Source organism: Callithrix jacchus, chromosome 6 (genome assembly GCF_049354715.1).
Source record: "Callithrix jacchus isolate 240 chromosome 6, calJac240_pri, whole genome shotgun sequence".
Taxonomy (NCBI): domain Eukaryota; kingdom Metazoa; phylum Chordata; class Mammalia; order Primates; family Cebidae; genus Callithrix; species Callithrix jacchus.
In genome coordinates, this window is record NC_133507.1 from 89,962,318 (window position 1) to 89,989,967 (window position 27,650).

The 27,650-nt window shown below is 36.2% G+C and overlaps 1 protein-coding gene across 4 annotated transcripts in view; it reads left to right on the forward strand.

Annotated features, from left to right (window-relative positions):
• The window catches only part of LRP1B (LDL receptor related protein 1B), a 1,941,900-nt gene that overhangs the window by 1,726,778 nt on the left and 187,472 nt on the right, over positions 1 to 27,650 (forward strand). For all 4 annotated transcript variants that reach the window (XR_013518953.1, XM_078327882.1, XM_078327883.1 and 1 more), the window contains exons 63-66: positions 8,849 to 8,942; positions 13,285 to 13,401; positions 13,507 to 13,626; positions 15,048 to 15,167. Coding sequence is in view for 3 of the 4 variants with exons in the window: in XM_078327882.1 (XP_078184008.1) it covers positions 8,849 to 8,942; positions 13,285 to 13,401; positions 13,507 to 13,626; positions 15,048 to 15,167 (451 nt within the window). In the remaining variant the exon portion in view is untranslated. The remainder of the gene's footprint in view (positions 1 to 8,848; positions 8,943 to 13,284; positions 13,402 to 13,506; positions 13,627 to 15,047; positions 15,168 to 27,650) is intronic.

Sequence of the window (27,650 nt, forward strand, 5' to 3'; positions counted from 1 at the left end):
CTAACATAAAATAATCTCTTATTTGAAGAAAGTAACAGTATTTTAAATGGGCAAACCTTTAGATTGCTAATCTATTTTCATTAGCAATAATTGAACCTAGCCTATAGTTTTCTATTATAAAACTTTCTTATATGTAGCATACTAAAATAAATGCCAGCTTGCTGTCAATTACTTACATGGAAATGGCAACATAATCACTTCTTTTTTTTTTTTCTTCATATATATATATATATATATTTTTTTTTTTTTTAATTTTTATTGGATTTTAGGTTTTGGGGTACATGAGCAGAGCATGCAAGACAGTTGTGTAGGTACACACATGGCAGTGTGCTTTGCTTTCCTTTTCCCCTTCACCCACATTTGGTATTTCTCCCCAGGCTATCCCTCCCCACCTCCCCCTCCCACTGGCCCTCCCCTTTTCCCCCCAATAGACCCCAGTGTTTAGTACTCCCCTTTCTGTGTCCATGTGTTCTCATTTGTCATCACCCACCTATGAGTGAGAAAATGCGGTGTTTCATTTTCTGTTCTGTGTCAGTTTGCTGAGGATGATGTTCTCCAGATTCATCCATGTCCCTACAAACGACACAAACTCATCATTTCTGATTGTTGCATAATATTCCATGGTGTATATGTGCCACATTTTTCCAATCCAGTCTATTATCAATGGGCATTTGGGTTGATTCCAGGTCTTTGCTATTGTAAACAGTGCTGCAATGAACATTCGTGTACATGTGTCCTTATAGTAGAACGATTTATAGTCTTTTGGATATATACCCAGTAATGGGATTGCTGGGTCAAATGGAATTTCTATTTCTAAGGCCTTGAGGAATCGCCACACTGTCTTCCACAATGATTGAAGTAATTTACACTCCCACCAACAGTGTAAAAGTGTTCCTTTTTCTCCACATCCTCTCCAGCATCTGTTGTCTCCAGATTTTTTAATGATCGCCATTCTAACTGGCGTGAGATGGTATCTCATTGTGGTTTTGATTTGCTTCTCTCTGATGACCAGTGACGATGAGCATTTTTTCACATGATTGTTGGCCTCATATATGTCTTCTTTCATAAAGTGTCTGTTCATATCCTTTGCCCACTTTTGAATGGGCTTGTTTGTTTTTTTCCTGTAAATCTGTTTGAGTTCTTTGTAAATTCTGGATATCAGCCCTTGGTCAGATGGGTAAACTGCAAAAATTTTTTCCCATTCTGTTGGTTGCCGATCCCCTTTAGTGACTGTTTCTTTTGCCGTGCAGAAGCTGTGGAGTTTCATTAGGTCCCATTTGTCTATTTTGGCTTTTGTTGCCAATGCTCTTGGTGTTTTGTTCATGAAGTCCTTGCCTACTCCTATGTCCTGGATAGTTTTGCCTAGATTTCCTTCTAGGGTTTTTATGGTGCCAGGTCTTATGTTTAAGTCTTTAATCCATCTGGAGTTAATTTTAGTGTAAGGTGTCAGGAAGGGGTCCAGTTTCTGCTTTCTGCACATGGCTAGCCAGTTTTCCCAACACCATTTGTTAAACATGAAATCCTTTCCCCCTTGCTTGTTTTTGTCAGGTTTATCAAAGATTGCATAGTTGTAGATATGTTGTGTTGCCTCCGGTGCCTCTGTTTTGTTCCATTGGTCTATATCTCTGTTTTGGTACCAGTACCATGCTGTTTTGATTACTGTAGCCTTGTAGTATAGTTTGAAATCCGGTAGCGTGATGCCCCCCGCTGTGTTCTTTTTGCTTTGAATTGACTTGGCTCTGCGGACTCTCTTTTGGTTCCATATGAAGTTCAAGATGGTTTTTTCCAGTTCTGTGAAGAAAGTCAATGGTAGCTTGATGGGGATAGCATTGATTCTGTAAATTACTTTGGGCAGTATAGCCATTTTCACGATATTAATTCTTCCTAACCATGAACATGGAATGTTTCTCCATCTGTTTGTGTCCTCTCTGATTTCGTTGAGGAGTGGTTTGTAGTTCTGCTTGAAGAGGTCCCTTACGTTCCTTTTGAGTTGTATTCCAAGGTATTTTATTCTTTTTGTAGCAATTGTGAATGGCAGTTCGTTTTTGATTTGGCTTTCTTTAAGTCTGTTATTGGTGTAGAGGAATGCTTGTGATTTTTGCACATTGATTTTATATTCTGAGACTTTGCTGAAGTTGCTTATCAGTTTCAGGAGTTTTTGGGCTGAGGTGATGGGGTCTTCTAGGTATACTATCATGTCGTCTGCAAATAGAGACAATTTGCTTTCCACCTTTCCTATTTGAATACCCTTTATTTCTTTTTCTTGCCTGATGGCTCTGGCTAGAACTTCCAGTACTATATTGAATAGCAGTGGTGAAAGAGGGCATCCTTGTCTAGTGCCAGATTTCAAAGGGAATGCTTCCAGTTTTTGCCCATTCAGTATGATATTGGCTGTTGGTTTGTCATAAATAGCTTTTATTACTTTGAGATGTGTTCCATCAATACCAAGTTTATTGAGGGTTTTTAGCATAAAGGGCTGTTGAATTTTGTCAAGTGCCTTCTATGCGTCAATTGAGATAATCATGTGGTTTTTGTTTTTGGTTCTGTTTATGTGGTGAATTACATTGATAGACTTGCGTATGTTGAACCAGCCTTGCATCCCCAGGATGAATCCTACTTGATCATGGTGAATAAGTTTTTTGATGTGCTGTTGCAATCGGCTTGCCAATATTTTATTGAAGATTTTTGTATCTATGTTCATCATGGATATTGGCCTGAAGTTTTCTTTTCTTGTTGGGTCTCTGCCGGGTTTTGGTATCAGAATGATGTTGGTCTCATAAAATGATTTGGGAAGGATTCCCTCTTTTTGGATTGTTTGAAATAGTTTTAGAAGGAATGGTACCAGCTCCTCTTTGTGTGTCTGGTAGAATTCAGCTGTGAACCCTTCCGGACCTGGGCTTTTTTTAAGTGGTAGGCTCTTAATTGCTGCCTCAGCTTCAGACCCTGTTATTGGTCTATTCATAGTTTCAGCTTCCTCCTGGTTTAGGCTTGGGAGGACACAAGAGTCCAGGAATTTATCCATTTCTTCCAGGTTTACTAGTTTATGTGCATAGAGTTGTTTGTAATATTCTCTGATGATGGCTTGAATTTCTGTGGAATCTGTAGTGATTTCCCCTTTATCATTTTTTATTGCATCTATTTGGTTGTTCTCTCTTTTCTTTTTAATCAGTCTGGCTAGTGGTCTGTCTATTTTGTTGATCTTTTCAAAAGCCAGCTCTTGTATTTATTGATTTTTTGAAGGGTTTTTTTGTGTCTCAATCTCCTTCAGTTCAGCTCTGATCTTAGTTATTTTTTGTCTTCTGCTGGGTTTTGAGTATTTTTGATCTTGCTCCTCTAGCTCTTTCAATTTTGATGATAGGGTGTCAATTTTGGATCTCTCCATTCTCCTCATATGGGCACTTATTGCTATATACTTTCCTCTAGAGACTGCTTTAAATATGTCCCAGAGGTTCTGGCATGTTGTGTCTTCGTTCTCATTGGTTTCGAAGAACTTCTTTATTTCTGCCTTCATTTCATTGTTTACCCTGTCAACATTCAAGAGCCAGTTGTTCAGTTTCCATGAAGCTGTGCAGTTCTGGGTTGGTTTCTGTATTCTGAGTTCTAACTTGATTGCACTATGGTCTGAGAGGCTGTTTGTTATGATTTCAGTTGTTTTGCATTTGTTGAGCAGTGCTTTACTTCCAATTATGTGGTCAATTTTAGAGTAGGTGTGATGTGGTGCTGAGAAGAATGTGTATTCTGTGGATTTGGGGTGGAGAGTTCTGGAAATGTCTATCAGGTTTGCTTGCTCCAGGTCTGAGTTCAAGCCCTGGATATCCTTGTTGATTTTCTGTCTGGTTGATCTGTCTAATATTGACAGTGGAGTGTTAAAGTCTCCCACTATTATTGTGTGGGAGTCTAAGTCACTTTGTAAGTCATTAAGAACTTGCCTTATGTATCTGGGTGCTCCTGCATTGGGTCCATATATGTTCAGGATCGTTAGCTCTTCTTGTTGTATCGATCCTTTTACCATTATGTAATGTCCTTCTTTGTCTCTTTTGATCTTTGTTGCTTTAAAGTCTATTTTATCAGAGATGAGAATTGCAACTCCTGCTTTTTTTTGCTCTCCATTTTCTTGGTAAATCTTCCTCCATCCCTTTCTTTTGAGCCTTTGTGTATCCTTGCACGTGAGATGGGTTTCCTGGATACAGCACACTGATGGGTTTTGGCTTTTTATCCAATTTGCCAGTCTGTGTCTTTTGATTGGTGCATTTAGTCCATTTACATTTAGGGTTAATATTGTTATGTGTGAATTTGATACTGCCATTTTGATGCTAAGTGGCTGTTTTGCCTGTTAGTTGTTGTAGATTCTTCATTATGTTGATGCTCTTTAGCATTTAGTGTGATTTTGTAATGGCTGGTACTGGTTGTTCCTTTCTATGTGTAGTGCCTCTTTTAGGAGCTCTTGTAAAGCAGGCCTGGTGGTGACAAAATCTCTGAGTACTTGCTTATTCGCAAAGCATTTTATTTTTCCTTCACTTCTGAAGCTCAGTTTGGCTGGATATGAAATTCTGGATTGATAGTTCTTTTCTTTAAGAATGTTGAATATTGGCCCCCCACTCTCTTCTGGCTTGTAGTGTTTCTGCCGAGATTTTCTGGCTTGTAGTGTTTCTGCTGTGAGTCTGATGGTCTTCCCTTTGTGGGTGACCAGATCTTTCTCTCTGGCTGCCCTTAGTATTTTCTCCTTTATTTCAACCTTTTTGAATCTGACGATTATGTGCCTTGGGGTTGCTCTTCTTGCGGAATATCTTTGTGGTGTTCTCTGTATTTCCTGCATTTGAGTGTTGGCCTGTCTTGCTAGGTGGGCAAAATTTTCCTGGATGATGTTCTGGAGAGTATTTTCCAGCTTGGATTCATTCTCTTTGTCCCCTTCTGGTACACCTATCAAACGTAGGTTAGGTCTCTTCACATAGTCCCACATTTCTTGGAGACTTTGTTCATTCCTTTTTGCACTTTTTTCTCTGATCTTGGTTTCTCGTTTTATTTCAATCAGTTGGTCTTTGACTTCAGATATTCTTTCTTCTGCTTGGTCAATTCGGCTACTGAAACTTGTGCGTGCTTCGCGAAGTTCTCGTATTGTGTTTTTCAGCTCCTTTAATTCATTCATATTCCTAAGTTATCCATTCTTGTTATCATTTCCCCATATCTTTTTTCAAGTTCCTTAGTTTCTTTTCATTGATTTAATACGTGTTCTTTTAGCTCACAAAAGTTTCTCATTATCCACCTTCTGAAGTCTAATTCCATCATTTCTTCACAGTCATTCTCTTTCCAGCTTTGTTCCCTTGTTGGTGAGGAGTTTTGGTCCTTTCTAGGAGGCGAGGTGTTCTGGTTTCGGGTGTTTTCCTCCTTTTTTCGCTGGTTTCTTCCCATCTTTGTGGATTTATCCGCTTGTCGTCTGCATAGTTGCTGACTTTTCGATTGGGTCTCTGAGTGGGCACCCAGATTGTTGATGATGAAGTATTTCTGTTACTTGGCTTTCCTTCTACCAGTCTAGCCCCTTCACTGTACGACTGCTGAGGTCCACTCCAGGCCCTGCTTGTCTGGGGTGCACCTCTAGCAGCTGTGGCACAGTGAGGGATGCTACCAGTTTCTTTTTCTGCTATCTTTGTCCCAGGATGATGCCTGCCAAATGTCAGTCTTTTGGATATAGAGGGGTCAGGGAGCTGCTTGAGGAGACAGTCTGTACTTTATAGGAGCTCAATTGCTGAGCTGTGAGCTCAGTTGTTCATTCAGGGCTGTTAGGCTGCTATGTTTGATTCTGCTACAACAGAGCTCATTAAAAAACCCTTTTTTTCTCAAATGCTCTGTGTTGGGGGGTTCGGGTTTTATTTTTGGATGTCCTCTGAGGTGTCCTGACCAGCTAGGAGGCAGACTAGCCACTGTTTGCCTGCCGAGGCTCCGCCCTGTTGTTGTGTGGTTCGCCCTGTTGCTGCAGGCTCTGCTGTTCTGCTGTGGTCTCCGCCATGCCCTGCGGCAGAGTATCTTCATTGTAATGGGTTGCCTCAGCAATGGCAGGCTGCGACAGCAGTGGGCGTGTATCTCAGTAGGGATGGGTTGCCTCGGCAATGGCTGGCTGCATCAGCAGTGGGCGTGTATCTCAGTTGGGGCCTGTTGCCTCGGTAATGGTGGACGCCCCTCCCCCACAGAGCGTCTCGGATCGTCCGCCTGGGGATTGTTTGAAATTGCGGTTTTGTTCGTCCCACTGGGCTACCCCGAACACTCTGTCCCTGCAATCTCCTGGGCTGGCCTCCTGTCCAAGTCTCGTTCAGTCTCAAGTCCAGCCCTCTCAAGTCTCAGGTTGCCGGTTCAACAGGGCACCCGGACAAGCGCGCCCTGTGGGGAGCGCTGGGGGGGGGCCGGCCACCGCCACCCCAGCTGCCGGCTTTGCCAGGCAGAGGTACTGCCTGGCGTCCTGTGTCTCCTTTATACTTGGGAGTTTCCCCATTCTGTGGGCAACAAAGATCAGTCTGGAAATGCAGCTCTGACTCACCTCTCCGCAGATTCAACGAGAGCTCCAATCCTGGGTTGTTCTCACAGTGCCATCTTCAACATAATCACTTCTAAGAGAAGTTAATAACTTTTAAAAAATTAGCTAAATTAACACTTAGAAATGTTTTTAATTCCAGATGAATATTGTGATACATGCTTTTCATTGAAGTTCTACTGAAAGGAAGAGAAAAATAATTTTATATACCATGAGAAATTGACTAAAATTTATATATTGCTTGTTTTAACTAATTTCAAGTGAATATTTTTGGTGGTAGCTACTTCATAGGCATGTGCTCTCTATATGGAAAGTGATTTTTTTTCTTTAGTTTCTTCTACATGAATGTTACTGAGAAATGAATTAATTTATGGTCATAAATTACTAAAACATAAATTAACTGATCTTTTTGGTCACTCTTTAGTTGAGCAATAGTGAAGTTAGTAGGAACAATACTTTGTCTCAGCAGCTACATTTGGGTTCAAATCACCTTCCTCATAAAAGTAATATTCAATAATAACTTCCTGAATATTTTGTCTCCAGCATCAAGTCACTTGTGTGCTAAATAGCCTGTAAGTAAATAAATATTGCCACATAACAACTCATCTACTTTCTTTAGTGTTAATCTGCCACCTGATAGTTAATTTTAAAGGGAGGAGTTAAAATTTCTATTTCTATAAATAATAAAATTATTGCCTTTCTCATGACTTTTTGTTTAGCTGTTTCAAGTGGAGTGGATGATACAACAAATAAACATGTTAATAAATATTTTAGTGAATTTTTTTTAGGTAATCTGGAGAACAAGTTTTACTACATGAGCTTTTTTTCTATGCATTCATTTTCTTTAAGTCAGCAAAAAAATATAAAGCCTTATTTTTACCTCTTTTTAAAAACGATGAGTTCATGTCCTTTGTAGGGACATGGATGAACCTGGAGACCATCATTCTCAGCAAAATGACACAGGAACAGAAAATGAAATACCGCAGGTTCTCACTCATAGGAGGGTGTTGAACAATGAGAACACATGGACACAGGGAGGGGAGCACTACACACTGGGGTCTGTTGCGGGGAATAGTGGAGGGACAGCAGGGGGAGGGGAGTTGGGGAGAGATAGTATGGGGAGAAATGCCAGATATAGGTGAAGGGGAGGAAGGCAGCAAATCACACTGCCATATGTGTACCTATTCAACTATCTTGCATGTTCTTCACATGTACCCTAAAACCTAAAATGCAATAAAAAATAGAAAAAAAAATCTTTCAGAACTTCTCTTTGTCCTAAAAGATCATGAAACTTTATTAGGAATTCTAAAACCTGAAATGAACTGTGTTAGCCTTGGCTGCTTTAAAGAGGTATTCTTAAAATTTTTGTGGGGCACATACTCATTATGGCTAACAGCAGTATTTTCAGTGTTCAGGAATATTTATGGAATCACAGCATGATAGAGCTGGAAAAGTTACTCCAGATTATCTTCAGCTCCTCATTTTGTGGCTAAAACACACAGGCCAAGAGATGTTAATTGAATTTCCCAAGATTCTGAATAAAATGCAATTAAGTTAAATTAATCCAAATTACCTAAATTAGTTCAATTGGATATCTCTTCCTGATACTCCTAATAGTTTTTTGCCCTACTTAATGTTTGCCAAACGTTTTCTGTAAAAGCCCAGATAGTAAATACTGTAGACTTTTCAGGCCACAGGATGTCTGTAGCAAGGACTCATCTTTGCTACTGTGGTGTTCAAGAAGCCTGTTTGGGCTGGTGAGGTGATTTATGCCTTTAATCCTATCACTTTGGGTGGCCAAGGCAGGAGGATCCCTTGAGCCCAGAAATTTGAGACCAGCCTGGACAACATAGTGAAACTTCATCTTTACAAAAAATGTAAAAATTAGCTGGGTGTGATGGCATGTGCCTATAGTCCCAGCTACTCCAGAGGCTGAGGTGAGAGAATCTCTTGAGCCCAGATGGTTGAGGCTCCAGTGAGCTGAGGTTACCCCATTGCATTCCAGCCTGGGAGACAGAGGGAGACTCTATCTTAACCAACCAACCAACTCACCAACCACACAAACCAAGTATCCCAATAGACAACATGTAAATGTGAGAACTTGTCTGTGTTCGCCGGTCATCTCAAGAGGTTTTCCTGAACAATGTGCTCTCCTAGAAGATCATATTGTGGCCTGTTGTGTATTTAGTCCCTATTGTGGAATGTGCCAAGATCACCATTATTCACATTTGCAGAAAAAAAGTGGACTAGGCTGTGTTGCCCTAGTCAATTGTAAAATATTCATTATATATGCACTGAATTATTCAACCTTCTTTTTTTTAAAAGTTTCGTTGCAAAACTGACAAATGTATTCCATTCTGGTGGAAATGTGACACCGTGGACGACTGTGGTGATGGATCTGATGAACCAGATGACTGCCGTGAGTACATTGGCAAAAGCTGGAATTTATAATTTAGAGTTCCTTATATCCCAGACCTGGAAATTGAAGCTATACGAAAAGTCCTGGCTTCTGATACTCTCCCAACAATGAAATAGAAAGGTTATGTATGTCGGTATTTAATAATAAAATAAAAATTATTGCAATGCCATGGTTATCTTTCTAATAACTGTTACATTTATAATGGCACCGTCAGCCATTTGTGTTAGAATGTGTATCTTTCTCAAATTTGATTACTTGTGGAATAATGATATTACTTCATATAGTGATCAGTAGGGTAATAAACAGCATTAATTTGACATAATATGTCACCAAGTTAGAAGTAAGATTGGGCAAGCTTTCAGAACGTCACTCGATGACTAAAATATTATCTTTAAGAAATATAATCTCTCAACTTTACTGTCAGCATCGAAATACTGAAATTTCTTAAAAAGTCTGATTTTTTCCAATGTAAAGCATTAGATTGCCATTAGGCAATTGAGTATGTTCTTAGCAATTGCTCTAAAGTGACTACAAATTATGTCCTGACATTTGACTGTGATTGGCGTGGTCAGCTGCTGCTGTTTTAACAATTGGTAACTTTGCTTGTAATGGGACATCAGCAGACTTTTCCTTGATAGCCTTTTGTAGTTCACTCCATAGGTCACTCCAATACTTCACTGTCAGGTTGAAGATGCTTGTAGTCAATCATGATAATTCCCTCGACATCCCAGTATATGGTTGCCATGATTTGGCCTTGACAATTGAGTTCAAAATCCTTACGCTTGCACTGTAAAAAGACTGAAAAAGCTAGCTATATTCTGCTGTAGAGCTTGCCGCCACTTTATTATAAAGCTTTTTCAAATTTAGGATTTCTAAATAGTTGCTTAGATAGGCTGTATTCCATCTCTCTGGTCATACCCAAGTCTGTCACACAATTGAGGTTGTTTCACATAGTTTATGTGCTTGAAACCAGGAGGTAATCAAATTAGTAAAAAGGAAAAATGTTATAAAAGTCATTGCTTTTCTATAATCCTTATGTTTCTGAAAGATCCACTGCTTTTTGATACTTTAAGTATAGGTTTTATTTTTACTATGATAGACAGCATACAAAGAGTAGTATCTCTGTAGGATAGGTATACTATTAAGCCTGAATTATTCTTTTCAAAAAGTTTATTAAGTTAAAAGGAATATAAAGGGAAGAATAAATTATTTGGGTGACCTTACTGAGATTCTCATTAAGAGAAAGTTATTACTTTCCCCACAAACGTAAATTTTCTATGATAATAGTAAAAAAAAAACTAAGTACAACTTATATTTGTAATTCTTAGAAATAAACAAGAATGAATATATTAATTTAGTCATTTGATTAAGGAAATGACCTTTCCTGTCTAGATTTCACTGTTCTCTGAGGAAATTTCACTATAACGACCGAGAGCTCCTGACTTCTAGTTGTAATTTTGACTGAAATTTCACACTGGACCATATTGATGTGAAAAATTAACTACACATTCAACTACTCTCAGAATATATGGTGATCAAATATTACTTTGGTGTCTTTTTAGGCACTGATATCTAAGAGACATCTGTTATCTAAGAGCTTCTCTATGATCCTCGTTTTGGTTAAATACATTTGCAAATATTTTCTTCCATTTCATAGATTGTCTCTTTACTCTGTCAATTGTTTCCTTTTCAGTACAGGAGATTTTTAATTTGATGTAATTACATTTGTCCACTTTTTATTTTGTTTCCTGTGTTTTTGGAGTCATATCCACAAATGTTTTACGCAGACCAATATCATAGAAATTTCCCTTTATATTTTCTTCTAGTAATCTTAAGTGTTTTTATTGGTGGCACCATCTCTGTGAGATTTTAGTATAGCAAATAAGCTTTTATTTGTAGTTGATGGGTTTACAGCGTTGAATATCTGTAGGCATGACACGTTACTTGAGAGTCGTGATGAGGTAGAAAATTATATGCAAGAGTCTCCGGAATGTTTAGGTTTCACATTCAGGTAGATGCATCATCAATACCTGCAGATGATGAGCTGCTCACAATACTTATAACTTCACCTGAGAAGGCAGGAAAGCCTGATTTCAGGGTTCCATACTTCCAAACGTACGTAATGTTATTTATATAAATGTAGTTAAGAGTGCTGCATCAAAAAATCTCAGGCATCACAAGTTTATAATAACCCTTCCCTTCCCTTCCCTTCCTTTCCCTTCCCTTCCCTTCTTTCTTTTTTCCTCCCCTCCTTCCTTCCTTCCTCTCTCTCTCTCTCTCTCTGTCTCTCTCTTTCTTTCTTCCTTTCAACAGAGTCTTGCTCTTGTCCCCAGGCTGGAATGCAATGTTGTGTTCTCAGCTTACTGCAACCTCCACCTCCCGGCTTCAAGCGATTCTCCTGCCTCAGCCTCCCAAGTAGCTGGTATTACAGGCACCTGTCACCATGCCTGTCTAATTTTTGTATTTTCAGTAAAGACAACGGAGTTTCACCATGTTGGCCAGGCTGGTCTGGAACTCCTGACTTCAGGTGATCTGCCCACGTTGGCCCTTCAAAGTGCTGGGATTACAGGCATGAGCCACCACGCCCAGCCAATAATGTTGCTTATAATACTCTAATACAATTAAAATTATTCTATAGACAAATTTGAAGATCGAATGGGCTTCCAAGTTATTTCCAAACACTCCTTTAATAGTTGCAACCATTTTTCTGGCAAGGGTTGTTTTGATAGCTAAGGAATATTAAACAAAATTGATACAAAGCAAAATGAAATAGAGAATAGGCACATGCTTAAAGTATGAGAAAATTGTGTCATTCAGTTTAAATATTTAGTATGATTAGTCGACAAACGTTATAGAGTGCAAGCAAACAGCTTTCAATATTTTAGAACTTTTACTTCAATGAAGCAAAGCATATATTGAATTATTTTTAAAAGAATGTTTAAATTTTATTTAATATTATAATATAAAATAATTTTATTTAACATTGTAATTATAAAAGCATAATTTATTTCTCAAATAAGTTTAAAATATCATTTATTAGTATTTGATTCACTGTTTTGAGCTAATACATATAGTATTATTAATCTCAAAATCAGTTATATGCTCTAAAATCATTAGTCAAAAGATAAGTGTTTTACTGCAAACAACATAGTAGATTTGAACTCAAAGTCTGACACTTAAAATTGTGCATCTTTAGATGAGTTGTCAACATTCAGTAAGTTTAGTTTACTCATTGCTAAAATATTGATGCCAAAGTGACAATGTTATGATGAGATTAAATTAGTAACTGTATGTGAAGGGGTCTAGCCCAGTGCCTGATACATATTAGATCATCAGTAGATCCTGTCTTATTATTATTGTTCTTTATATACACTCAAATAATATAAGATAAAATGCATTATCACTTGTGAGTTGTTACAATATATATAGTATATAAAATATTTATTATTTATAAAATATTGTTCTCTTGCATAATAATAGGATTATAGTAATGAATATCAATAAATCTGATTTAAAATGTGGTAGATATAGAAAGCAGTTGCTTTACATTGTGCTGGAGAATATGTATTGTGGGCCAGGCACAGTGGCTCACACCTGTAATCCCAACACTTTGGGTGCACGAGGTAGGTGGATCACCTGAGGTCCGGGGTTTGAGACCAGCCTGGCCAACATAGTGAAACTTCATCTCTACTAAAAATACAAAAAAATTGCCAGGCATCATAGTGGGCACCTGTAATCCCAACTACTCAGGAGGCTGAAGCAGTAGAATTGCTTGAACATGGGAGGCAGAAGTTGCAGTGAGCTGAGATTCCACCACTGCGCTCCAGAGTAGATGATGGAGCAAGACTCTGAATAAGAGAGAGAGAGAGAGAGAGAGAGAGAGAGAGAGAGAGAGAGAGAGAGAGAGAGAGAGAGAAAATATGTACTGGGGACAAATCATACACACCATAGGCCACCAAGTGATCAAGGAGAAATTATTTCTTAAAAACTGATATTGGAATAACAGTATTTGTTTCAATAAATTTCATTCTGCAAGTTAACCTCTCAGTATCACTTCATTGAAATGTGGATACTTTTATGTTTAATTTTAAAAAAATATTTATGTGTTATTGATTCCTGCCCTCTAGAGTATGGTTTATTAAATGTTACCTGGAGGCCATTTGAATTGCTCAAAGTATAGCTAAACATTTTAGTCTAATTGCTATCAAGTTGAGAGACATTCATTCATATTGTGTTCCAGGGCATATTTATTATAGTAAATATATCAAATGTGAGAAACTTTCTGTTTAAGAAGTTGTGAGTTAAGATTGCTTTTCTACAATATCTATGCTATCTCCTCTAGCTGAATTTAAATGTCAGCCAGGCCGATTTCAGTGTGGGACTGGACTCTGTGCTCTACCTGCTTTCATCTGTGATGGAGAGAATGACTGTGGAGACAATTCTGATGAACTTAACTGTGGTAGGTGACTAAATTCCTAACTAATGAATGTAAGTCTGATTCTCAACTGATAAGTCTGTGTGATTTAAATTCAGACACATTATTTTTTCTCTCTCTATGTTCTAGATACGCATGTCTGCCTGTCAGGCCAATTCAAGTGTACCAAGAACCAGAAATGCATCCCAGTAAACCTAAGATGTAACGGGCAAGATGACTGTGGTGATGAAGAAGATGAAAAAGATTGTCGTAAGTCACCTCAAAATGCTCTGTATTGTCTTAATTTTGACTCCCAACTAAAGTAAGGCTAAAAATTATTACTATATTTTATAAATTTATACAATGTAGATAAATTCAAAAGAAATTATGGTCAAATAATTAGAAATAGGTGTCAACTGGGATGGATTATTTCAGAAGCTCTAAATAAAAATATAGAGAAAATGAAAATATGAGCAAGTTTACTTTAAAATCTATGTAGAAATTATGACAAACATGAACAACAATTATTCATCTACATCACCCTTAAGAGAAGCATCAAATACAACACAGAAGTTGATTATGTTTTTTTCATTTATTTTTGCCCATATTACGTGGATACAGGTAATTTACTTCTGTTGATTAATTAGTGTCTTGAAATTAAGTACTTTTTATTAGAGAGTTTTTTTCTCCATGAAATACGTGTTGCACTCATGAAGAGAAATACAAAATCTGGGCAAAATAATCTGACAAAAGTCAAACTTGTAAAAAATTGTAAATAATGCTCCATTTAATATATTTTAACAAACTACTTGAAAGAATAATAGTAAAATATTTGTCTCTTTTCATCTCATATTTACATCTTCCATCAAAACTCAAATTATATTAAATGGAAGGCAAAACAGTTTATACCATATACATATATATGCACATAGGCTTGCGTGCACGTGCTTGCACACACTCACACGTGCAGAGTATGTGAACAATGGAGCACCTGTCAAGTTTCAGGGTTTCAACTGAACCGCTGTCACCATTTCTGTCCTGCTGCAGTTTTATTTTATTCCCCTAAAACTTTTATCAGTAAATAATGTGCAGTCATCCAGCAATATGATTAAGATGGTGCATTCAGAATAAAGTCAGTACCAGTTCTTTATGGTTAGCCATTCCAGAAACTGATCCATTAAACTGACTAGGATTTGTGATGCAGTTTACAGCCTTAGGTGGATGTTCTGTTTTTCAAAAACTCAACACAATTCCTAGACACTTTGATAAAAATTTGTACTTTTATTTTCTTACTCACTTAATGCCTTCCAATTTCAGTATCTTTTCATTTATTAAAATGCATATCTATGAATTCTTTTTTTTTCCTGAAAAAACTTATTTTGAAAGGCCCCACATTTTTAATTGTTAAAATTAGTATTAAAATATCTAACCAATAGTTTTTTCAAAACTCTGATATTTATCAGTGTATCACTGCAAAAATGTGTTTCCTCTATTTTTACTGGAGAGGAGGATATCAGCAGTACCTTATAAGGAATTAAAAGTTAAAATTCCTCACTGTCAGAGTCCCGTTCATTAAAACGCAATACATTTTTTGATAAATTGTCTTAAACATTTGTCTGTAAAATTTGCTTTTCATAAATAATATATCTGTTCTTCAAAGCTACATTTTTAATAGCAGTTTTCTTCTTAAGCTGAAAACAGCTGTTCTCCAGACTATTTCCAGTGTAAGACTACGAAACACTGCATTTCCAAGCTGTGGGTTTGTGATGAGGATCCAGACTGTGCAGATGCATCAGACGAGGCCAACTGTGGTGAGTGTTTGTGACTGTGGGTCTTGTCTCTCTGTGTTTGGGTCATCTGCGATGATGACAGTGAAACGAATTTGAACACAATTTTGATGAAACTAAGGTCTTACCTGAAAAGGTTTTGTCTCTGTGTTCACAGATTGGTAACAACCTAGTTTAGTTACTTTACAAAAAGCAGCGAGTGATAAGATGGAAGAGTAAGTATTGCTTAAGATAACCCAAAACTTTATGAAAGATAGACCAAAGAGGTAGTATAAGACCATTATCTTTTTCTATTAGAGTGTGCACATGATAGTATTAGCATCTAGTGACTAGAAATAAGAAAACACTATATTCATATCATTCTAGAATTCATTTTGTTTTTGCTTAAATCCCCAAGATTCTGTATTCAATGATTATTGTATATCATTCTTTAATACAATACAATGGGAATAAAACTATAATAAAGAGCATCTGTTCTGTATTGGTAGATGACAGTGATCATTTAAGTCAGCATTTACTTCTGAACATTAATATTTTCACTTAAATAAATTTTATTTACAATTATTATTCCTTAATTAACATTGCAGAAATGGAGAATATGTTTATTTTGTTTAAAGTATTTTATTCTATCTTAAAGCTGTTAACACTGAGATAGAAATCAAGAGCATTTGCTACATGGAATTCATTTTATCAGCATTTATTAACATTAATTGACCCTGTTCTGTAGACAAATATGCCAATTTGGCGTTGGTGGATAAGCAAAACTCATTTTATCTATTAATTTATTAGAAAAGACAATGTTTGTACAAACTAGGACTCCCAGACTTCCTAGAAGTGTGCTAAATGCATTTGCTAGATTATACAGTACTTTCATTGAACTTTTATGGGGAAAATGAAAATAATGAAAAACCTTTACGTGCTCTGAAATTTCATTTATATTGAACAGCACTTATGAGCCACCTGTATAAGTTCTGGCAATAGCAGCATGTCTTTAAGTGATTTTCCTCATACTATCTTCCATATAATTGTGTCTTTAGAATATGCAACCAGTATCACAGCATCATAAAACTACCATTTACCACTTTGTACGATTGGTTTTCAAAATCAATTCACAAAGCCTCAAACCACATTCATCACCAGTTTGTCCATAGCAATTACTAAGGACTTTTGCAGGCTAATTTATATTACTGGCTAGTTTGCTCTGTTGTCTTTTGCATTTTCACTTACCATACCAAAGTGGAATAATGACTTTTTACCTCTGAACAATTTCTGGACTGGAGTGTTATTTCTATAATTTTCTCTTGGTTTTTCCTCACATTGGTATGATTTAACTCTTTTTTGGCAGATAATAAGGTTCAAATCAAATATTATCAATCACCATAGTAACAACAATGACTAATATTTAGTTGGCAGAAACGATAGGGCCCGAGAAATAGACTAAAAGCTTTATAGTGATTATCTTTCATAATCTGTTTATTGTCCCTATTTCATTGATAAGGAAGGTGGGCACAAAGAGGTGCTGTAACGTCTAAAATCCCATAGCTAGCAAGTCCTATAATTGGGACGCGCCTCCAGGGTTATTTGACACCAATGTATCTGCTTTAAACTTCTGTGGATATAGCATAAATACATTTGATTCTTTCCACGTGAAGACAGAAAGATTTTAAATCTTTTCAGTAGTGAGGTGGAATAGGATTCTCCCAGATACAAGTATTGCTGTAAGTTCCAGACCAGTTTATATACATACATGCACATATATATGTACACATACAGAAGGGCCAAGAATGGAGGGTTGTCATCTGATTTGAATTAAACAATTTTATTGAGTGCAGGTGCTAATTTAAAGAAAATTCTACATCATGTCTAAGTCTAGCATTGCACATGCTTATTTTGGAAAGAGATAAGTCACCACTTTTTTTTGTCCTCAATTAAATATAGAAATATCACATATTTGTGCTAATTCTTTTAACACTCCCTGGGATGCTTCCCCTTCTAGTGTTTTTATTGCATGGGAAAGAAACATAAACACTTTGCAAAGGTTCACTGTGTTAGGCCATTGGACTCAGTTACGTGTTTCTTTATAGCTAAGAACAGATCTCGTCTAGACGCATGGGTGTGTTTCACTATTTCACATGTCCCATGTCCTCATAACTTAGCAGGATGTGAGTAGGAATGCATTAAGTGTGGAATGAGTGTCTAACCTATTCCCTCTTGCGGAATCTCGATTTGGAACCCATTTTCATTTCAGTTTGTGTCCACACTTTTCTTAACCCGTGCTACATTTAAGGGGAGATTCTCTTATGCTCTTGGAGTTCATCTAGTTGTTACCTCTTACATCCCAGCACCAGTATTTGTATTTATCTATAGTTCCATTATCAATCATATTTTTTTCAATTCTGAAGTCCTAGCATTGTAGTTTGTTCTACTTTGACATATTCCAATTGAAACTGTTTGTTTTGTTTTGATTTAAATTATACAAAGAAAACAATGTAGAAGCAAGAGAAAGAGAGAGAGAGGGGCACTATGAAAAAACGAAGCAGAGTACAGCACATACATAATATACATACAGTGTAGGGAATTAAAATGATAATCATTGCAAATATTTTTCTAATTCTATTACTGAATTTAACCTGGCATAATATTTTGAGTCCATGAGTACTCACAATTTTAACAAGGAATGTTCAATCTATGGCAAAATTGTAGGCTAATCTCGAGTTTAAGGAGGCTTTGAATAGATGTAAATTAAATATAGTTTAGGAGTCTATGCTTAATAAATTAGTCTTGGTGAGACTTTGGATATAAATTTTAAAAATTAAATTAACTGTATAACTTTCCATTTTATTAATGCCTAGTTTTTGAGATGGCTAAATTTATGAATATGTAAAAATCTACATTTGGCACATTAGGATTAAATTAATAAAGGTGTTTAAAGGACATCTTGGAGTTCTATTTTTGCATAAGTAAAGATTTAAATCTATGTTAGCCTCGTATTCCTGACAAGATAGTTACAAATTCATTTTGTGAGTTGTTAATAGTTCGTGTAAAATTACTTCTATTTGCTTGAAGGTGTCTGCTCTTTTAAACTTTATACCAAGAGAAAAACATGCTTTTAAAAGTGTACATAAATACAATTATATTAGACTGTAGAGGCTGACTGCTCTTGTAGGGCTGTTTCACTGTTTATTACAATCTTGGGCAAATACCAGATTTGAATGCCTAACCAAATTAAGTAGAATATCCCAATTATAGCGGCTTCAGAATATTTATTTACAATTTAAACTTCAAACTTTCTTCACCTTCAGCCTACTCTATTCTATTTGAAGAACTAATCAAGGATTTAAAAATTTAACAGATCTATACTAGAGTCATATGTCTGCTTTGTAATCATAGTTGAAGCTTTTTTACAATGTGACTCATAAGATGATATTAGAATCTGGATCTTTCTATTATGTTCTGTTTTCCTAGTTTACAGTTTAGTTTCTTAGTTCTCTCAATGCTTATAAAATAATTTTTTATCAGTTATTGTCTGTCTGGGCTCCTGTAGTCAACTCTGCACTCATGCCCCAGCTTTCTAGCACCCACCATTGCTCTGCCATGTCGCTCCTAACTGTTGTCTGCTTATTTTCCTGCAATCTTTAATCTAATCTAGAATTCTGTTATCAAAAAGGATGTTGCCTCTAAGTTGGTTCAGCCTCATTTGCTGCTTTTGTGCAATCTTGGTTTATTACCTGCTGTTTGGTTAATGATCTTTAATTAATGTGTTAGCTAACTAACTAGAGCTTGTGAAGAGAAATTGAACTTCCTATAGTATGTATGTGCTTTCTACAACCTGCCTTTCTAACATGACACTGAACACATTCACCCCAAAAGAATATATCAACATGTGCTTTTATTTTCCTTTAAATATGTGATTAGGAAATTTGAAACAGACTACTCAAGCTATAGTTATAAGCTATAAGAATGCTACTAAAGCAAGTATGTGTTACATTATAACATATTTCACGCTGTATGTGGTGGCTCATACCTATAATCTCAGCAGTTTGGGAGGCCAAGGTGGGAAGATTGCTTGAGACCCAGAGTTCAAGACCAGCCTGGGCATCATAGTGAGATCCCATCGCTACAAAAAAATGTATTTAAAAATTACCACCTGTAGTGTGAGCTCCTCTGGAGGCTGAGGATGGAGTTCCGTTAAATGAGAAGATTGAGGCTGCAGTGAACCATGATTGCACCACTGTAGTCTAGCCTGGATGACAGGGATAGACCCTGTCTCAGAAAAAAACCAGAAAGGAATATTTCACACTTATAGACTTGTTATATAACAAGTATCATATCATATAAGTTATATAACAAGTATCATATACTATTTTTAACATTTGTGGAAATTTTAAAACATTTAAATTTCTATAATAACAACTAAAGTCTACCTCTTCCCTTTCCCCATTTTTCTTTCCTCTGTCCTGAAGTGATCATGTATTATTCACATTTATTATTTTTTACTTGTAGCATATAAATATACAACTATGTAAATATACTTACATACAAATTTATCTGTACTATGTAGCTATACTTTTTAAATATATGTCCATTTAGAATAACATTTAGAAAATGTTAGTTCCATGATTTCATGATAAACTATGGGGGAAAAGCTTTGTGCTTTTATATACAGTAAAGATAATGTACTTGAATTTCCTGTCTTGGGAAATGGTCCACACATACAAATATTTTGTTAGGACATCTGTGTAGTATTTTTAATCAGTATCTCCCAAATTTAAATATGGGTTATAAATACATATATATTTTGACTAGCAAACAGATTAACATCCTCAGTGCCTCTCTCCTGTGTTGCTGTGAGTTGTGAATGAAGCGGGTGTGCTGAAGGGTGTTGTTGAAGGAGGCTGCTGGGAGAAAGATTTTGAATTTTCTACCATATGGCATCACAGTATCTCTCTATCTAGATATTTAGAAGCATGGGATTATGCACCTTCATGTTAGCAGCTGGAAAGGAGAAAGGACCTTCTGTCTACACAGTGTCTGGAACCTCACTCGTTAGGGTTGGTGTGATCTGCACTCTGTGCTCCAATCTGACTGTGAAGTGCAGACATCCTCATTCACTGAGTGTGGGTTTTGCTGTGTCTTCAAATCTTCATTCTTGACGAGCAGCTGCTTAATATTATGTTGCTGTTGATATATGAAACTCCTTGAGCCAAGATCCTTACAGAAGCACATGATTGTGTAAACCTCCCAGGTCCAGGTCCTGTGATGAGCCAGGAATGCTGCCTCAAGCTTATATTTCTATCTTCCACCCACTTTTAATGTCGCAAAATAACTCCTAGGTTTTTTTTTTTACTTGCAGAGAATGTTTATTCTTTTAGAATTACAAGAATATAATGTATAAAAATTGAGCACTATATAAGTGCACTTAAAAGTGTAATATTTATTTCTCTGTCCCTCTGCTGCTGTGTAGAGCCCCACTACATTATATTTATTTTGGTGAAATATACATAACTAACATAAAACTTTCCTCTTTAAACATTTTTAAGTGTATAATACAGTGGTGCTGTGTATAATACAGCGGTGCTAAGTACATTCACATTGTTTTCCAACCATCACCACCATTCATCTCCAGAGCTTTTTCATCTTTCCAAACAGAAACTCTACACCCATTAAGGAAAAACTCCCTATTCTTCCCTCTACCCTTTGCCTGGTAAAGTTTACTGTAATTTTTGTTTGTGGTTCTTCATGTAAGTGGAATCGTAGGACATGTTGTATTTGTTTTTCTTTTTATATCTGGCTTATTTCACATAGAAAATTCATGTTGTAGAAGACTTTTGAAATTAATTTTTGATTAACAATTGCAACCTATTAAAAAGTAATACAAGCGGCCAGGACCAGTGGCTCAAACCTGTAATCCCAGCACTTTGGGAGGCCGAGGCAGGTGGGTCACAAGGTCAAGATATCGAGACCATCCTGGTCAACTTGGTGAAACCCCGCCTCTGCTAAAGATACAAAAAATTTGCTGGGCATGGTGGCGTGTGCCTGTTATCCCAGCTACTCAGGAGGCTGAGGCAGGAGAATTACATGAACCCAGGAGGCAGAGGTTGCAGTGAGCCGAGATTGCGCCATTGCACTCCAGCCTGGGTAACAAGAGCAAAACTCCGTCTCAAAAAAAAAAAAAGTAATACAAGCTAGGCATGGTGGCACATGCCTATAGTTTGATTACTTTGAAGGATAAGAAGGGAGAATCACTTGAACCCAGAATTTCAAGGCCAGCCTGGGCAGCATAGTGAGACTCTGCCTCTCAAAGAATAAATAAACAAATAAAAACAAAACACCAAAGTTTTATTATTTGCTTTTGAGAAATAGATTTGGTATAACTCCTAGATTTTTAAAAATATTGTGTGCCTCTAGCATTGTTTGTCCTAGAAGCTTGACCTAAATCCAGGTGAGTGTGACACTCATCTCTCCAGTGTCTTGGTCCATCCCATATCAATCTGAGTGCTGCCCTGAGGTCTTGAGGATACGTGCAGCTAATCTTTTCACAACTTTCACTTCTTTTTTTTTTATTTTCACAATCTTTTGAGATCCAGAAGGGAACTTTACATTTCTCTCCCTGTCTGTAAGAAACTTCTTATTAATATCATACTCATCATTGAGATGACAGTTGCTTTCTCTACTTCTCTCCCTGGCAATTGAAAAAAAAAAAAAAAGACAGTGGGGCAGTATAATATATGAGAGAGAAGTGAAAACCATGTTGTTTTACTGTTTTTTATTTTTTGTCATTCTATACATATTTGATCCCAGATGAATTGTAAAATAGCAGTTAATGACATTCTATGGAATCACTATTTCTCAGGATATACTTTGGACAGTTTGGTATGTGTGAGTGGTGTCTCTTGGTTGAGTTTCAACTTAATTCTAAAACTTAAGAAAAATAATTACATAGTTGTTTCTTTGAAATCTTGATGTGTGCATATGTTATTATCTTTTTTAATGGAAGCTTTCAAAAATAATTTAAATTTGGTATATTTCTAAACTTTTAAAATAGTTGTAATGAAAATAACTGCATTTTTCTACAAACTTGGTAGTGTGGGGAGCTTATTTTCTATGTGTAAAGCAGCTTCTGTTAATTCAGTAAGTTTTTTTTTATTGCTATTGAATCACTATATTTTATGGTAAAATTTTTGATATATCATGTGTTTTTCTCTCATCCATTTATTTGTTTTGCTAAATTTAATATTTCCCTCTTTTCTGCTAATGATTGTGTGTGTATGTGTGTGTGTGTGTGTGTGTGCATGTGTGTGAATGTTTTCATATGTGTATATTTGGGTGTGTGTGAGAGAGATAGAGAAAGAGAGAAAGGAAAAGAGTGCATATGTGAGGGCGAGAGAGAGGCCGCATAATAGCATCTCTTTTGCATCGAAATGTTTTGGTTCTAATAGAACCACTGAAGGAGAGCCTATTGGTATGAATGGGATCAAGAAATTGTCTTCTAGCTTTTATAGAAGAAATGAATGACCTACATGTGAGTCATTAAATAGTCTAAGTGAAATGAACACATTGAGTTTTTTGTAGCTTTCACCTAATGACTTTGGTATCTTTTATACATTGACTCTCTACCAAAAGGATGTGCAATTATTTGATGATGCTTCTTTCTTTCTTTTCTTTCTGTCTTAACAATTAGATGAAACTGTGAGATTTGAATTTTGTTGAACAAAGCTAAAAAGGAGCCTACACAATGAGTCAGGAGGCATGCCAAATATTCTAGACTCTGGATTGATCTGTAGTAAAAACATAAGAGAAATAGCTTTTTGCCCCATGGGGATTATAATTGAGTTTGAAAAGAAGGCGTCTGCCATGTTTGCTTTAGTAAGAAATCTAAATTGATGCAGTTGAAATTTTTAAAAGAAATGAGTCAGGAATTTAATATTGTGTTATACTTTTGTTTGAAAAACTTACCTTTGTAATGCTGCTTTTCTCATCCTTTGCCAAGTATATTCAGTTCTCTAAAAATACAAAATAAAATAACACATGCATATATACAAAACTCGTTGCAGATTTTTAGCAGTATGTGAAAAGAATAATAATTAAACACCTTATAGGAAAAGAAAACAAAAAATATAAGACATGTGGAGATTTAAAAGTTCTACGTCTTTGATCCTACCTTTAGAACAACAATATTGGTCTCTGTTTTAGATTATAAGCTTCTGTTTTGCAGATTCTATTCAAGTATCTTTTGGGCTGGCAATTCCCATGGTGAATATTCTACCATTTGTATTTTTAGGTGCTGTTCAGTTTTGTTTAGTACCATGTATATATGATTGATTATGCTGTGTGTTAGTGACCAAAAGTAAGTAGAATGAAAGATTCTAATGTTTTTCTCAACACTAACACTAGTGATTTATCATATGTAGAAAATATGATTTTTCATCTCTTTAAAAAACCTTAAACTTATGCTTATGTATTAAAATTGGTTTGAAGATCCAAGTGGTGTTAAATTTCACTATGAAAAAAGCCTGTTTTCAGCCATTAGTACTTGGGTATAATAATGATTGCAAGAGACATGTTGTACCTATTACTGCAGCATTTATTGGCTTTGTGATCTGCGTATACTAAACTGATGGGTATAGTTGAGAGTTCTGATGTCCAATCAATCTTAAATTTAATGCTTAGAATGCAAGCCCTCTGGCTTCAGTTTTTCATATAATTAAGCCACCAGTCATGTGCTCCGTGGTCATGTGGAAAATAATGAAAGTAGAGAGTGAAGTGGTGTAGAATTTAGTTTGAAAATTACTGTCACCTCTTGCTGGGTTACTGATGTGATAGTAAGTTACTGTAGATTCTTATTATTCTTTGATATATTAACTCTAATTAAAATCTTGAGAAAAATTGAGAAATTAAAATCTTGAGAAAAATTATTTGAAAAAAACCTCTCAGAAGTCTTCATAAAAAATTGTTTTTTTGACCTAAAGTAGAAGTTACTTGAAAAATATTTCAAGTTACTTGAAAAAAGCCTTCAGAAGTCTTCATAAAGAATTGTTTTTTGACCTAAAGTAGAAGTTACTTGAAAAATATTATTTGGCTGGGCACAGTGGCTGACACCTGGAATCCCAGCACTTTGAGAGGTCGAGATGGGTGGATCACCTGTGGTCAGCAGTTCAAGACCAGCCTGGGCAACATGGTGAAACCCTGTCTGTACCAAAAGTACAAAAATTAGCCAGGCATGGTCCAGCTACTCGGGATGCTGAAGCAGGAGAATCGCTTGAACTGGGGAGGCAGAGGTTGCAATGAGCCAAGATCATGCCATTGCACTACAGCATGGGCGACAGAGAGAGACTCCATCTCAAAAAAAAAGGAAGGAAGGAGGGAAGGAAGGAAGGAAGGAAGGAAGGAAGGAAGGAAGGAAGGAAGGAAGGAAGGAAGGAGAAGGAGAAGGGAAGGGAAGGGAAGGGAAGGGAAGGGAAGGGAAGGGAAGGGAAGGAAGGAGGGAGGGAGGGAGGGAGGGACGAGAGGGAGGGAGGGAGGGAGGGAGGAAAAGAGAGAGGGAGGGAGGGAGGGAGGAAAAGACAGAAAGATGAAAGAAAGAAATGAAAGAAAGAAAGAAAGAGAAAGAAAGAAAAAGAAAAAGAAAGAAAGGAAGGAAGGAAGGAAGGAAGGAAGGAAGGAAGGAAGGAAGGAAAAAAGAAAGAAAGAAAGAAAGAAAGAAAGAAAGAAAGAAAGAAAGAAAGAAAGAAAGAAAACTTATTTTTCAAGGGCCATAGAAATAGAGTATAGAACAGATTTTCCCTGTCACCTAAAGTTTCTCACCACCAAGAATCATATCATCCATATGAATGCACTCCCTTCTAAATTCTGTCCTATGACAGAGACGCAAACCCAGTATTTAAATGTTCCCTTTTGATATACCCTTGCATTTTTACAGATATTTGAGAAAAAAAAACCAGAAGAAATATAAAATAATACTATTTATTGAAATTAAAGTAGTTTAATGTTTTGAAACTGTATTTTGATTAATATTATTCAAATTATGTGAACTCTATATTATTTTACTCAGGTGATCAGGTCTCTGATTTAAACTTATAATTTATATTTAATCTAAATTAATAAAAAGTTTCAGAATATGTGCATATGTACAATAATGTTTTACTAGTCATTTTGTTGTAAGTGCAAATATAAATATACTGTAAATGTATACTAATTTGCTTTAGTTCATTAATATCATTTCTTTAGAAGTTGTGTGTTAACAATTAGTATTAAATGCTGCATGACAGATTCAATGAAAATCCCATATCAGAACTCTGGAAACGTATTTTTAAATATTAGAAATTATTTACCGTAAATTTTTAATTAATTGAACTATAATTAAAGAAATTATAACATCTGCTTGGTGGAGTGGCTCAACCTGTAATCCCAGCAATTTGGGAAGCCGAATTGGGCAGATTACCTGAGATCAGGAGTTCAAGACCTGCCTGGTCAAAATGATGAAAACCTGTCTCTACTAAAAATACAAAACTTAGCTGGGTGTGTTGGCAAGCACCTGCAATCACAACAAGAGAATCAGTAAACCCATGAGGCGGAGGTTGCAGGGAGCCAAGATTGCACCACTGCACTCCAGCCTGGGTGACAGAGCAAGACTCTGTCTCAAAAAAAAAAAAAAAAAAATGTGTAACATCTAACCTGTTTCATCTTGTTGGAGACACTTCTAAAGTTGTAATCTAATTTCCTCTATTACCAAATAAATTGTATTGATAAAAATGTTTCATACCACTTAGTAGCATATATGGCTTTAGGATTTTCATTATAAACATTATTAGATTAAAAGTTTTAAATCAAATGTATAATCTGTTTCTACTTTAATCTTCTTGGTAATTAGCTTCTGAATCCCAACTACAAAATATAGTCAGGAAATTCAATGTGTCACTTAATTTCAATTAATCACAGTTTTACTATATTAGGATCACACATGTATGTCTATTGGCCATTGTATCAGTGTATCAAGATGTTAGATAACTTGAATGAATATTTCTAGCTGCTTCTAAGAATTGCCCGTAGATGATGGGTTGCTAGAATACTTTGTAAATTTCTGTGTCAGTTCTTCAGATTAGCTTAGCATTGTTGGAATCAGCATACACCCAATCCTATCATGAGTTCTACTTCAGGAAGCAGATTGTTACGGACAGCTGTCCAGTTTCTCAGTGTGGTATCTGTAATATCCAAAACACAAGATTCTTGATACAAATAGGTACTGAGCAGTAAAAACTGGCTATCTATTAGGAAATCACAGAGGCATAATAATCTACCTTCAGAAATCATAAAGCCTTTAATTAACTCAGAACTCTGCTTATTTGGTTCGTTTCTTTTAAGAAAATATTACATTGAGTCAGAAAAAAAGAAAATGGATAATTACTAACACAAAATATAAGCAAAATTTTACATATTTTTTCTTTTGGAATTCACTATGTTCATCTCTGTAATGTGCAAGCACAAATAATTACAGCTTAGCTTTTCAAATGTTTCTTAGCATTAATATTGGGAATAAGTCATTTCAAAACCAGGTATTACAAATGAGAAATTGAAGAACTACACACAAGGTTGAATTTCAAGGCACTCTCAGTCCAGTGCCTACCATTCTTGGCAGAGGAAACATCAAGCACTTTAACATTTCTGGGTACTGTCAATGTATTCCACAGCATTGGGCCCAGTTAATATTATCTGTTTTCTTTAATAGTCTACTTCTATAATTAATCTGATTTTTAATATTTATAAAATTTCTTTAACAAATTAATGAACAACTACTGAAAACATTAAGCCATTTCATTAGTAACTCAGGGAATCCAAAGAAGTTGAATATTCCAAAAATAGTTTTGAAAGCTTATTAAGTGTTATGTATTAGGCTGTGTGCCTTATGTGGATTATCCCATAAGTATTAAGTATTATTTAATCCTCACAACAATCCTATGAGAGCTACGCTGTTATTATTTGTATTTCATAGTTAAGGAAATAAAACTCAGGGAGTGTAAGTTCTCTCTCATATCTCTCTCACCCAGAAAGAAAGTGACTGAACAGAACTGGACACAGTGGTTCACTCCTGTAATTCTAGCATTTTGGGAGGCCGGGGCGGGTAGATCTCAAGGTCAGGAGATCGGGACCAGCCTGGCCAACATGGTGAAACTCCATCTCTACTGAAAATACGAAAATTAGCTGGGCATGTTGGTGGGTGCCTGTACTCGGAGGCTGAGGCAGGAGAATCACTTGAACCCGGGAGGTGGAGGTTGTAGTGAGCCAAGATTGTACCACTGCACTCCAGCCTGGGTGACAAGAACAAGACTTCATCTCAAGAAACAAAAAAAGAAAGAAAGAAAGAAAGAAAGAAAGTGGGTGAACAGATAATTTAATCAGTGGGATTTGGCTCCAGACTCATATTCAACCCTTACTCAATACAACTTGCTTGATCAGTTGTAGTTTGCAATTAGGTAGAGAAGTAAGACAGATACAACTAATTGAAATAGG